At 39.1% G+C, this 14,090-nt stretch overlaps 1 protein-coding gene across 1 annotated transcript in view; it reads right to left on the bottom strand.

Moving 5' to 3' along the window:
* Positions 1 to 14,090, bottom strand: part of SLC44A1 (solute carrier family 44 member 1) — a 266,830-nt gene that overhangs the window by 108,033 nt on the left and 144,707 nt on the right. The window contains exon 5 of the mRNA XM_073636222.1: positions 7,718 to 7,811. Coding sequence (XP_073492323.1) covers positions 7,718 to 7,811 — 94 coding nt within the window. The remainder of the gene's footprint in view (positions 1 to 7,717; positions 7,812 to 14,090) is intronic.

The raw sequence follows: 14,090 nt of genomic DNA on the forward strand, positions 1-14,090 counted from the left end.
ACACAACTCAGTGTATGGTTAGCACACACAAACTGGCTTTTAGACTTTTGCAAAAGCAAAATTAAGATACGTTTGTGTACCAAAATATACCTATAAGCTGCAAGCATACAAGTGTGAATGATAAAAGCCAAAGTGATGCATTCAGTTCTGCTCTAACAATGTAAGGCACAATCAAAAAGAAAAAATAGTTAGTGATATTGATTGTCAACAATTTAAAGTGGCAAATCACTAAAAATATATAAACACTTTCTGAATGGCCTCAGATATCGAAAACATGGTAGTTAACCCTCCATGTTCTCTTCCTTTTAGCACACCTGAATAATGCCATGCTACTGTGTGCAACAGATCTTGTTATGTTTATTGAACTCTTGTTTTACAAGCGGATTCTGTTATTTTTATTATACACATTGAAATGAAAAATATATTGAAATGAAAAATATATGAACACATGAATTGTAAGACCTGTGGTTATTAAAGTCCAAAACAATCTGCGCTCAAAATTCTGTGAATCCAAATCACAAAATCACATCAATGTCCACAAAAAAAAAAAAAAAAAAAAGTGAGACCCAACTGATCCAAATGAATTAAATATAGATTGAAGACCACCAGAAACCCTCAGGCTGGGTTCACACTGTTGCGAATTGGATGCGGTTTTCTCCGCACCCAATTCGCATAGCAGGTATTGTGACCGGCTCTCTATGGAGCCGGTTCACAGATTTCCTCAGCGGCTCCGGGGCGAATTGCACAGGAGCCCTGTGTGTCTTTTGGTCTGTTTCAGGTCCGAATTCAGCCAAAAATTCGGACTGAAATCGGACCTGAAACAGTGAATTGGGACACATCGGAGCATGCTGCAGTGTGAACCCAGCCTTAAGGGTATTCGCTCACCTCATGGATGGATTCTCATTATAGGGGCCTTTAAAAAAACATGAGCCAGGGATTTTAAATGGCAGTTGCAGGCAGATATCTCATGGGCATGAATACACTTTCCATGGATGGTCGGTGCACTCGACAACAAACCCAGCCTTATGCCCCGTACACACGGTCGGATTTTCCGATGGAAAATGTCCGATCGGAGCGTGTTGTCGGAAATTCCGACTGTGTGTGGGCTCCATCGGACATTTTCCATCGGATTTTCCGACACACAAAGTTGGAGAGCAGGAGATAACATTTTCCGACAAAATCCGTTGTCGGAAATTCCGATCGTGTGTACACAAATCCGACGGACAAAGTGCCACGCATGCTCAGAATAAATAAAGAGATGAAAGCTATTGGCCACTGCCCCGTTTATAGTCCCGACGTACGTGTTTTACGTCACCGCGTTTAGAACGATCGGATTTTCCGACAACTTTGTGTGACCGTGTGTATGCAAGACAAGTTTGAGCCAACATCCGTCGGAAAAAATCCTAGGATTTTGTTGTCGGAATGTCCGAACAAAGTCCGACCGTGTGTACGGGGCATTAGACTGAAGTCTAGCTTTTAAAAGAAAGAAGCCTCATAATATACAGCATTTAAAACCTCTTTATTGATAAAAGAATACATATGCACTCACATTTCTAAAACATTGTAGCAGGCAAAGGAAAGTACCAAGCCCCCACCTCTCCTCACATCTCGGTTAAGCATATGGACAAGCCGCTCTGTTCAGAGATCATTTCCGAATAGATTAGGCTTCACCCTACCATTTTTGTCACCATGACATTATCAAGGGCACCTCCAGATACTTTTCCTGATGTGATGTAATCAGTGAATCAACTTTTTAGTTTTTGAACCTATATTTGGTTTAACATAGGAGGGAGGGAGCCTAATTAATCCGGGAGAGAGAGGGAGAGAGACACATAGCATGGCTGCCGACTTCTACTGATCTCTGAACAGTGCGGCTTGTCCATGCGCTTAGCTGATATGTGAGGGAAGGTGGTGGCTCAGTACTTTCATTTACTTGCTACTACTGTTTATAGATGTGAATGCAAATGTATTATTTTAGCAATGAAGAGATCTTAACTGGTTTACACCAAGAAGCTTCTTTCTTTTTTAACTGGGCTTCAGTCTATGGCTGGGTCTGTTGTTGAGTGCACCGACCATCCATAGAGTGTGTTTACATAACCATCTGCCTGCAGCAGCCATTTGAAATCCTTGGCTCATTTTTTAAAGACTCCATTTGCCCCTCTAATAAGAGCCCATCTATGAGAAGAGCACATACCCTTAAAGTTTCTGGTGGTGGCCTTCACACCATCTTTGATTCATCTTAGATTGGCTCTCACTTCGCACAGCGATTTTTTGGACAATAATGTGGTTGGATTCACAGAATTTTTGAGCACAGATCGTTTGGGAATTTAATAACCAAATGACTCACAATGAATGTGTTTATATATTTTTATTGATTTGCCACTTTAAAATGGTGAGATCGATCTTCAACATATTAAAAAAGTATGTTTTTTTTTTTTCTTTTTGTGCTTTATATTGGTAGCGCAGTACTAAACACATCAATTTAGATTTTTAGCCTTAGTGCCATCAGCCTTGGTGTGTTTTGTCAAACAATTTTAAAGACAAAAATGGTTTAAGTTGCTGTTTTTGTTCAGTATCAATTTCTGTTTTATGCAGTAGTCAAAGCAGCAGGTAAACCAAATCTATCCGGGAGCGTCAGAAACCATAATGAAAACCTAGAGGTGGTTTTAAACCTTCCCTCCACTATCCAGAACTAAAAATGTTTACTAAAATAAAAAAAAATGCCCACCCTTACTATCCACCTAGTCTATCTAAAATATAACCCTTATCCAGGTTCTTCCTTACATCTAGGTGAAATTGCAGGGAACATCACAAAGAGGTAAGCAAGGATCTGGGGGAATGGGGGGGGGGGGGGACGCTCCCAGCTTAGATTAGGTTCCGGGGCTACAAAAGGGTAGGTCAGAATGTATTTTTGGTAAAAGTTCTACTTCAAACATAATGTGCACTGTATACGCATCCCATAATTTGTAAACATTAAATGGTAGGACAGTCTAAAAACAGTAAGTAACCAATAGTAATGAATGAAAATCCATCTTGTACTAATCAGCAGTCAACTGATTGACTGTAGTTGTCAACAGCAATAAATCAGAAGTCATTCTGCTGAAGTCAGACTAGTACAATATTTGATTGGTTGCCATGCATTACTATACCCAAGAAATTTAACTCTTTGTTGAACAAAGTTGTATTTCTTACCAACGTTTCTGGACAACACTGCCCTGAAGACTAGGCTAGCAAAAACTGCATAAACATAACTCATGTTTTTTTATATTGTGAATTTATGCAGTCAAGTTAATGTGTCAGCAATTTACCAATTATCTTTTACTTTGGTATATAAACATTTTAAAACCAAACATCATATCTAAATATATCTTTTCACCCCAATATTTGTAGTAATGTTTTTATAAGATTGCTTTCAGGCAATGGTTGTTTCTGTGCTATGTGCATTTGTAAATGTTAAGTGTTTCAGAAGAGCACTCTATCATCAATTTGCTTTACAAGGATTAGCTGAAATCAGATTATCAAAAGAAAATAATTATGTGTGCTGCAGATGAACGTTAAATCATGCTGGAAGCTCAGCCAATAGAGCAATGAAGGTTGATAAACTTGCTTTTTTGTGTCATGCCCTATGCTATATACAGCAAAATAGCAAAAACACATGAAGACTCAGATAAAATGTACAGATGCATAAGGCAGTATCTTTTCTGTGCCGGCATTAAAAATCAGTTCAGACATCTTAAATGGAACTCTACTAGTGGCTAAGGTCTGTGTGCTATTCTCATTTTATTTTGTGCTGGCAGACAGTTGGGGTTAAGATTGTCAGTGGACTTTTTCCCATTATGTGAGCTAGGGTCTCACCTCTTACTAATATGAGGTTTCACAACACTTACTATAGGGTAGAAGGAAAAAGGAAAAAAAAAAAAAATCTATCTTGTATCTAAAATGAAAAAATAAATACCATTTTAGGCCAAAGTGCAACGCTATGAAAGAAAACAATAAAAAGCACTGATTGACTTGCCAGACAAAATGTATGAAATAAATTGGGCTATTTTTGCTTAGTGCAAAAAAAAAAAAAAAAAAAAAAAAAAGTAGAAAAGCACAGCTTACGCGGAGGACATAGAGTCATACATTTCTACCTTAAAGGGTCATTTTAAAATTTAAGAACTTTTTGTCCTCAGGTACAATTAAAAATCCAAATATCTGACAAGTATGTCTAGAATAGAAATGAAGACTTAAGTCTTTCATGTTAATTTTTTTCCCCAAAAAAGGCTACGTGAATTGTATATGAGTAGCTGTAAATATTTTTACTGGTTTCAGAAAAATAAATAAAAGGTGTGCAGTTCCGACAAGCTTGAATCTAAAAAACAAAACAAAAAATCCCCCCCCCCCCCCCCCCAAAACTGACCTCAATTAAAAAAAAAAATAAAGACTAAAAAAATAAAATAGGAAAAGCTAACACCTAATGGGATGTTGCTTACAAGTGTTTGGTATCGTTGTCAGTCGGATTAAATGTTTCTAGCCTACTCATTTGCTTCTGGTGGCAGCATGTTGTCAACACACAGAATAAAGGAGAACGTAATAGAAAAAACAAAACCATTGTCTTACCATCTATTTTATGCCAACCTGATGTTTTTTTTTCATAATTTAGTTTTACCACACTCAAGTTCTAGCAGTGAAAAGAGGCAGCAGCAAGTAGTAAGTATATTAAGCAAGCAGTAAGTTTTGTGACATGGTTGTACTGCAAACTCAAGTCATTTTGGGTGCTGAGGTGGCTTCATCCAAAACACTTCTCTGTGTACGTAATGACATACACTTTCATATGTTTCATTAAAAAGGATAAAACACAAGATGTGTACAATAGCACAGCAGATGGGTTTCACAAACAGGACATAAACGTTTCTGATACCATGATCTTAACCACTTCCCGCCCTCCATATAACAGAATGACGTGCGCAAAGTGGTTACGTTATCCTGACTGGACGTCATGTGACATCCAGCAGGATAAGCCCCAATCAGGTGATCGTGGTGTGGTGTGGTAAAGAGCCCATAACGTAGGCTCTTTACCACATGATCAGCTGCGACCAAATCACAGCTCATCACAGTGTGTAACCAGGAAGTGCCGTTAAATGCCTTTCCTCAGTTTGCGCTGACAGGAGAGCCGATCGGCGGCTCTCCTGTCAAAGGCGGGGGAGTTTGCACTGATAATCAGCGCATTGATTATCAGCTCAGCCCCCATCAGAGGTGCCAACCACATCTGCCAATCACTGCCCATCAGCTGCCAGTCAGTGCCCATCAGCAACACCTGTCACTGCCCTTCACAGATGCCAATCAGTGCCTATCAGTAATGACTGTCAGTACCTCATCATCAGTGCTGCCCATCAGTGCCGCCTGTCAGCGCCCATCAATTTTACATATTAGTGCCACCTTATCAGTGTCAACTCATCAGTGCCCATCAGTGAAGGAAAAAACTAAATTTTGTAACAAATGAAGAAAAACTGTTTTTTTTTCAAAAATGTCAGTCTTTTTTAGTTTGTTTAGCAAAAAATAAAAACCCCGGTGGTGATTAAATACCACCAAAATAAAGCTCTATTTGTGAGAAGAAAATTATAAAAATGTAGTTTGAGTATAGTGTTGCATAACCACGCAATTGTCATTCAAAGTGTGACAGTGCTGAAAGCTGAAAATTGCCTGGGCAGGAAGGGGGGAAAGTGCCCGGTATTGAAGTGGTTAAAGATCATTTACCCACCAAAGCCAAATGACAAAAAATCAGAACAAAAAAAAAAAAAATGGTCAAACCTTCCTGAGCAATATTGTTGCCAGACATCAGTGAGATGACCAGTCCACACTATACTATAATTATAAATTATGAGAATGCATTTGTAAGATTGGTATAAAGATGGTTAAAAAAATAAATAAAATTATATTATATTATAATATATATATACATATATACACACACAATATATATATATATATATATATATATATATATATATATATATATATATATATATATATATATATATATATATAAAATATACCCTGGCAGAATTTATGATTTTTTTGGCCATTTTTCAGAGAATATGAATGATAACACAAACATTTCTTTCACTCATGGTTAGTGTTTGGCTGAAGCCATTTATTATCAATCAACTGTGTGTACACTTTTTAAATCATGACAACAGAAACTACCCAAATGACCCCGATCAAAAGTTTACATACCCTGGTGATTTTGGCCTGATAACATGCACACAAGTTGACACAAAGGGGTTTGAATGGCTACTAAAGGTGACCATCCTCACCTGTGATCTGTTTGCTTGCAATTAGTGTGTGTGTGTATAAAAGGTCAGTGAGTTTCTGGACTCCTGACAGACCCTTGCATCTTTCATCCAGTCCTGCACTGACATTTCTGGATTCCGACTCATGGGGAAAATAAAAGAATTGTCAAAGGATCTATGGGAAAAGGTAGTTGAACTGTATAAAACAGGAAAGGGATATAAAAAGATATCCAAGGAATTGAGAATGGCAATCAGCAGTGTTCAAACTCTAATCAAGTAGTGGAAAATGAGGGGTTCTGTTGAAACCAAACCACGGTCAGGTAGACCAACTAAAATGTCAGCCACAACTGCCAGGAAAATTGTTCAGGATGCAAAGAAAAACCCACAAATAACTTCAGGTGAAATACAGGACTCTCTGAAAACATGTGGTGTGGCTGTTTCAAGATGCACAATAAGGAGGTACTGCATGGTTCAGTCGCCAGAAGAAAACCATTACTATGCAAATGCTACAAAGTATCCCACTTAGAATACGCCAAACAGCACAGAGACAAGTCTCAAACCTTCTGGTACAAAGTCATTTGGAGTGATGAGACCAAAATTGAGCTTTTTGGCCACAACCATAAACGCTACATTTGGAGAGGAGTCAAGAAGGCCCATGATGAAAGGTACACCATTCTTACTATGAAACACGGAGGTGGATGTTTTGGGGATGTGTGAGCTACAAAGGCACAGGAAATTTGGTCAAAATTGATGGTAAGATGAATGCAGTATTTTATCAAAAAATACTGGAGGAACATTTGCACTCATCAGCCAGGAAGCTGCGCATGGGACGTACTTGGACATTCCAACATAACAATGATCAAAAACACAAGGCCAAGTCGACCTGTCATTTCATTGGCTACAGCAGAATAAAGTGAAGGTTCTGCAGTGGCCATCTCAGTCTCCTGATCTCAATATCATTGAGCCACTCTGGGGAGATCTCAAATGTGCAGTTCATTCAAGACAGCCCAAGAATTCACAGGAACTGGAGGCTTTTTGCCAAGAGGAATGGACAGATTTGCCATCTGAGAAGATAAAAAGCCTTGTTCACAAATACCACAAAAGACTTCAAGCTGTCATTGATGTTAAAGGGGGCAATACACGGGATTAAGAACTGGGGTATGTAAATTTTTGATCAGGGTCATTTGGGTAGTTTCTGAGTAAACACAGTTGATTGATAATAAATAGCTTCAGCCAAACACTAACCACGAGTGAAAGAAAAGTTTTTGTGTTATCACTCATATTCTCCGAAAAATGGCCAAGAAACCATAAATTCTGCCAGGGTATGTAAACTTATGAGCACAATTGTGTATATATTATTTATATATATATATATATATATAAATAAATGTTCAAGTTGTGCTTGAAATCACGCAGAATGGTTGTAACCATCTTTAACTCACCTTACTGGCACTGGAAGCTTCGGGCACAGAGACGATGCTTTCATACTGTTCGTGTACTGGCTAGGGGATAGTGCATAATCACAAAGATGTGACCCTGTGAAGATAAAGCAAAGCTCATAATTATTACAAGCAAAGATCACAATTTCAATCACATGGCAAATAGTACAACGGGTCTTTAAAAAGGTTCTGAACATTATATATATATATATATATATATATATATATATATACACATACATATACATATACATATACATACACACACACACACACCTACATACATACACATATATATATATTACAGTGGAACCTCTGATTACAAGCATAATCCGTTCCAGGAGTATGCTCTTAATCCAAAGTACTCGCATATCAAAGCGAGTTTTCCCACTGAAGTCAATGGAAATGAAAATAATTAGTTCCGCATTGACTTCAATGTGATGCAATACCGCATGCGGCCAGAGGCGCCGGAGAGCCTTGGAAACGGCCGAAAAGACCCGAGCACACTTCGGTTGACCTCAGCAAACCTCAGAAAGACTCCATTCACAAGCCTTTCCGAGGTTTGCCGAGGTCAGCCGAACTGTCCTCGGGCCTTTCCGTGCATTTCCGAACGACGACGATCGGCACTATTTGGCTCCGGCGCCCCACCTCAGGCCAAAAGCGGTACTGCACACCGCTTTTGGCCTGAATCCTGCTCGTTTTGAGAGACAACACTCGCAAACCGAGTCAGGATTTTTAGAAATACAGTGCTCGTTTTGCGAAACGCTCGTTAACTGCGTTACTCGCAAACCGAGGTTTCACTGTGTGTGTATATCTACATATGGAGCGGAAACTTTTTGAAGAATCATAAAAACTAATTTCATGTGCCTCTTCTGTAATGGCTGTTTGCTTAAGAATACTATAGGCGTTAAAAGAATGAACTCTATCATAAGAGAAACTTGGGAGGCTGCCATTGCTAACGCTTTTATAAAAAATGAGTTGCCTGATCCGCTAGCAACTACAAAAGGTAATCCGTACATTACATACTTTACTTTTTTATTATGCACAAATAATGATTATTCTGTCATGGAAAAAAACAGAGGCCCTTACCGTATTGGCATGGAAGGCGTTTATAAATAGAGCATTGCCCTTGTATAAAGCTACATACGCCAATAAAGGTGTACCAACTAAATTCGACAAGGTGTAGGGAGGTTGGATAAATGATAGCTCCACTGTATCTGACTGATGGTCTATATACTGCTTTGCTTTTTGGAGGGTACGGTACTGGCGTTTGATGGTCCCTGTGGAAAAAGATTCCATTTGCTCTCTGTCCCTCGGGGGGGGTTTGAATATTGGGATTCACAACTGTCTAGAACAGGGGTCTTCAAACTGCGGCCCTCCAGGTGTTCAGGAACTACAATTCCCATCATGCCTAGTCATGTCTGTGAATGGCAGAGTTTTGCAATGCCTCATGGGATGTGTAGTTCTGTAACAGCTGGAGGGCCGTAGTTTGAGTATCCCTGGTCTAGAACGTAATGTGTGTTGAAAATACTTGTGCTCTCCTATGTGTATTTGGTGAACAACTTCCTTCAAAGTCGTATTTATGAACCGCTGCAACCATTTAATAGTGATCTCACACCAAAATAGAAATAATATTAATAGATTAATAGTGCGCTTGTTCTGGAACCTATGTGAATCAACCAATTATGGTAAACCAAGCACTAAATAAATTAATAAATCCTAAACATCCATATACTAGTGCTTGAATTCAGTAACTTCAAGGGATATCCCTTGAAGAAGGCATGTGACAAGTGACGCAAAACACATTGGATAGAGCCAGTGATGTCATTTCCGGGGTCTCGTATACCAGGAAAAGCGGTGAGGTGGCGAAGAGCTGTAACCAAACTTTGTTAAATGTGATGTGTAAAGATTTTTAAATGTGAGTGAGCATTACATATTTTAATAAAAAAAGAAAGTGTTTTAAGCAATATTGCGCAATGAAATGTTCTTCTATACCCTGAGTAAACGGGAGACGAAAAGGATGGTTTCTGCTGACCCTCAACGGGGATTTGAATCACACCAGGATGATACCTTTAGAAACTGAAGATCATTTCACTAACAAAAAGCTTTGTTTGACCTATATTGTTCATACCCTGAAGGTGAGTGGCCAATTCACTCAAGGTGGCTGGTAGAGGATTTTGTTTCTCACGAAAATAAGCACATTGTGAGCACGCACTGGAGAAGGGACAATTTTTGTGCTATTGTAATAACTGCTTCAATTATAGGAGTATAACATATTTATTTTTGACTATTTTTGATGGTTTTAATATGTATTTATTATTTTGATATTTGGTTTATATATGAATTTGCTGTGTGTTATCTTGTTACACTGAATTCAAGCACTAATATATGGATGTTTAGGATTGAAGGATTTATTAACTTATTTAGTGCTTGGTTTACCATAATTGGTTGATTGATTCACATAGGTTCAAGAACAAGCGCACTGTTAATCTGCTAATACTATAACGTAACGTGTTGTTGTTTCCCTAAATGTGTACGTCACTATCCTACATAATTGCTGCATTGCTTACTGGTGCGGATGTAGTGCTGAATGTTGACGGTTTTCCCTATTTTTGTACTTGCATATGAAAACATTAAAAAAAAAAAAGAAGTAAAAAAAAAAACAACGCGTTGCCAGTGCCATGTTGACTTAATGGTGCTATTACTTTTGAGTTATGATTTCTGAAGTTTGAATGACTTTTATAATCTAAATACTTGTGGATCATGGACTCAAAGCATTTAAGCTAGAGCCTGGCAATTAGCAGAAGGGAAATCAGCAATCTTCTTTTGACCTCCCACGTGTTAGTGTAAAACTCATTCTAACATGTTATATAGCATTTGTTAAAGTACATTTAATATTTATATATTTGTATTAAATACACCATTGCAATACATACAGTATATGAGAATTGTTAAACAAGCCATTAAAGTCCCCATCAGCAAAGTCCTGCACCTCTTTGATGACTACACTATATTAAAGAAATGCAGCCTAATCCAGAATCCACCCCAGCGTTTGACTGGACATTGAAGTAGCTTCTGCACACAGAAGTCATCCCTCTGCTCTCCACCCAAGTGATATGTTCACATTTGTATGACAAACAGAACTACCGTATTTATCGGCGTATAACACGCACTTTTTCCCCCCTAAAATCAGATGAAAATCGTGGGCGCGTGTTATATGCCGAACCCCCCGCCGATTGTGAGCCTCTCGGCCGCTTTTGGCAGTTCTCGGCGGCTTTTGGCTGTTCTTGGCGGCTCTTGCAGTCCCGCGTGAGCAGCCGAAATCCACCGAGTACGGCCGAGAGTGGCCGAAAGCCGCCGAGAGCCGCAGAAAACGGCCGAAAGCCGCCGAGAATGGCGACGCCATTTTTAAACGGGAGTTCAGTGTGCTGACAAGTAAATGACACAGGGGCAAGGCTGCAATGATGGACACTGGCAAGGCTGCAATGATGGACACGGCTACAGCTGGACACTGACAATGCTACACCGACACTGACAAGGCTGCAGATGGACGCTGATAAGGCTGCATTGATGGGCATTTAAATGTACGTTTTTTTCCTTAAACTTCCCTCATAAAATTGGGGTGCGTGTTATACGCCGATAAATACGGTATTTAAACAAACAGGCCTTGAGTGCTGCCCTCCAAACCTCTATAATTCATAGATTTGCAATACTATTAAAGTGTAAGTAACCCCCCCCCCTATTGTTTTCAGTCAAGGAAGCTGCCATATTTGCCTCTGTTTAATCTACAACTGCCATGATGCTGCATATGTGATCAGTTATGACACCAGCCATCGGATGGTTTGACAGTTTGGTTGAGAGCACAAGCAATGGGAGCGTTACATTTCCAGCAGTTGAACTGTTTAATGGATGGGTTTACTTCTGCTTTAAGTGACTACTGGGTGACTATTGTGGTGGAGGGGGAATGAGCAGACAGACCCCCCGAGCCTGGAGTTGCTTTACGTGGCATAATGTTGAACATACTATAGGTCAAATTACTGCTCAAGCTTGTTGTATATATAAAAATGCTGTATAACTACTTAATAAAGATGATTCTTCCTCCAAAATGCTTATATGTGACCTCTCATATACCCACAGCAGTGCCCAAGTCGTTCTTTAACTACTTCAGCCCCGGAAGAATTTACCCCCTTCCTGACCAGGCAATTTTTGCGATATGGCACTGCGTCGCTTTAACTGACAATTGCGCGGTTGTGCAATGCTGTACCCAAACAAAATTGATGTCTTTTTCTTGCCACAAATAGAGCTTTCTTTTGGGGGTATTTGATCACCTCTGCAGTTTTTATTTTTTGCACTATAAACAAAAGAAGAGCGACAATTTTGAAAAAAAACAAAAAGATTTTTAAAATAGCTTGCCTGTAAAATCCTTTTCTTGGAGTACATCATAGGACACAGAGCCTTAAGTATTTACTTAGTGGGTTATAGCTACCTTCAGGTGTTGACACTGGCACACCCAATACAGGAAGTTGACCCCTCTATATAACCCCTCCTCCTTCCAGAAGTCCTCAGTTTTTGTAGCCAAGCAATATAAGCAATATACTTACACCCCATAAAAAGAGGGGTGGGACCTCTGTGTCCTATGATGTACTCGAAGAAAAGGATTTTACAGGTAAGCTATTTTAAAAATCCTATTTTCTTTATCGTACATCATATGACACAGAGCCTTAAGTATTTACTTAGTGGGACATCCCATAGCAATGCTGCTTGAGGGGAGGGAGACACAACCCGTAAGGCACCCCCAGGCCTTGAGGACTTATACTGATGCCTGCAGCACACTTCACCCGAAGGCAATATCCTCATTCCTTCTTACATCCACTTTTTTGTGAATGTATGGACCAAAGACCAAGTTGCGGCCTTGCAGATATGAGCAAAGGAGGCCTGGTGACGCACTGCCCAAGAAGCACTAACAGCTCTGGTAGAGTGCGCCCTAACTTGAATAGGGGGAATCTTAACCCTTAAATCATAAGTTTGAATTAGAACTTGGTTTGTAGCAAGAGAAATAACAAATAAGCCGCCCCTGAATCCCTCTTACTCCACTGCTCCAAAGGAAAGTGCAAAGCTATATAAAAGATGTGTAAATGAATACAAAATGTGTGTACATACATAGTGTACAGTGAAAAAAGCTGCCACTTAAATAAAAACGTAAATTGATCAGAATCCCAAAACTATACCTCTCACATGTGTACAGATAGAGATAGTGCGCTAATATAAATTGTGTAAAATAATGAGTCAGAGCAGCCTGATGCCTATGACCCTCTAATTATACATAAAAATAATAGTAATAATAGTATCATGAAAAAAAAATTTTTTATCATGAAAAAAAATTTCAACACCCAGTGAAAAGTGGCACTATAGATAATAAATTACAAGAATTGATTTATTATCTATAGTGACACTTTTCACTGGGTGTTGATAATTTTTTTCATGATAAAAATAATTTTTTTCATGATACTGTTATTTTTATGTATAATTAGAGGGTCATAGGCATCACACTGCACTGACTCATTATTTTACGCAATTTATATTAGCGCCACTATCTCTATCTGTACACATGTGAGAGGTATAATTTTGGGATTCTGATCAATTGAATTATAACTTGCAGAATCCACTTAGCAACAGTGGATTTCTACGCTGCCGGTCCTTTTTTATGGACCCTCTGGCAGAATAAATAAGACATCAGTCTTACGAATCTGAGCAGTTTTCTTTAGATTTTTACTGCTCTCACTACATCAAGACAATGTAGTGACTTCTTCCCTGGAACATGGTTTTGGGAAAAACGATGGCAGGACAATATCTTCATTCAGATGAAAGCCTGAAACCACTTTTGGCAAAAAGCCTGGACGAGGGCGTAACACCACTCTGTCCTCATGAATAATCAAATATGGCTCTTTACAAGAAAGAGCAGCCAATTCTGAAACCCTCCTTGCTGAGGATATAGCAACCAAAAATATCAGCTTCCTAGTCAGAAGGACTAAGGGAACATGCTGTAATGGTTCAAATAGCGTTTTTTGTCACACTGACAAAAACTAAATTCAAGTCCCAAGGGGTTGAAGGTGATTTAACTGGTGGATTAATCCGCATCACCTCTTGCATAAAACCCTGGACTAAAGAATGCGTAGCAAGCGGTGTTTGAAATAAAACCGATAAGGCTGAGACTTGGCCCTTAATAGTACTTAGGGCCAACTTCATCTCTACGCCCAATTGTAGAAAGGCAAGAATTCTGCCTATAATATATCTCCAAGGGTGCCAACCCTTGGTTTCACACCAGGAAATGTAAGCTTTCCAAACTCTATAATATACAGCTCTGGAAACTGGTTTC

This window comes from Aquarana catesbeiana, linkage group LG01 (assembly GCF_042186555.1).
Source record: "Aquarana catesbeiana isolate 2022-GZ linkage group LG01, ASM4218655v1, whole genome shotgun sequence".
In the NCBI taxonomy this organism is placed as follows: Eukaryota; Metazoa; Chordata; class Amphibia; order Anura; family Ranidae; genus Aquarana; species Aquarana catesbeiana.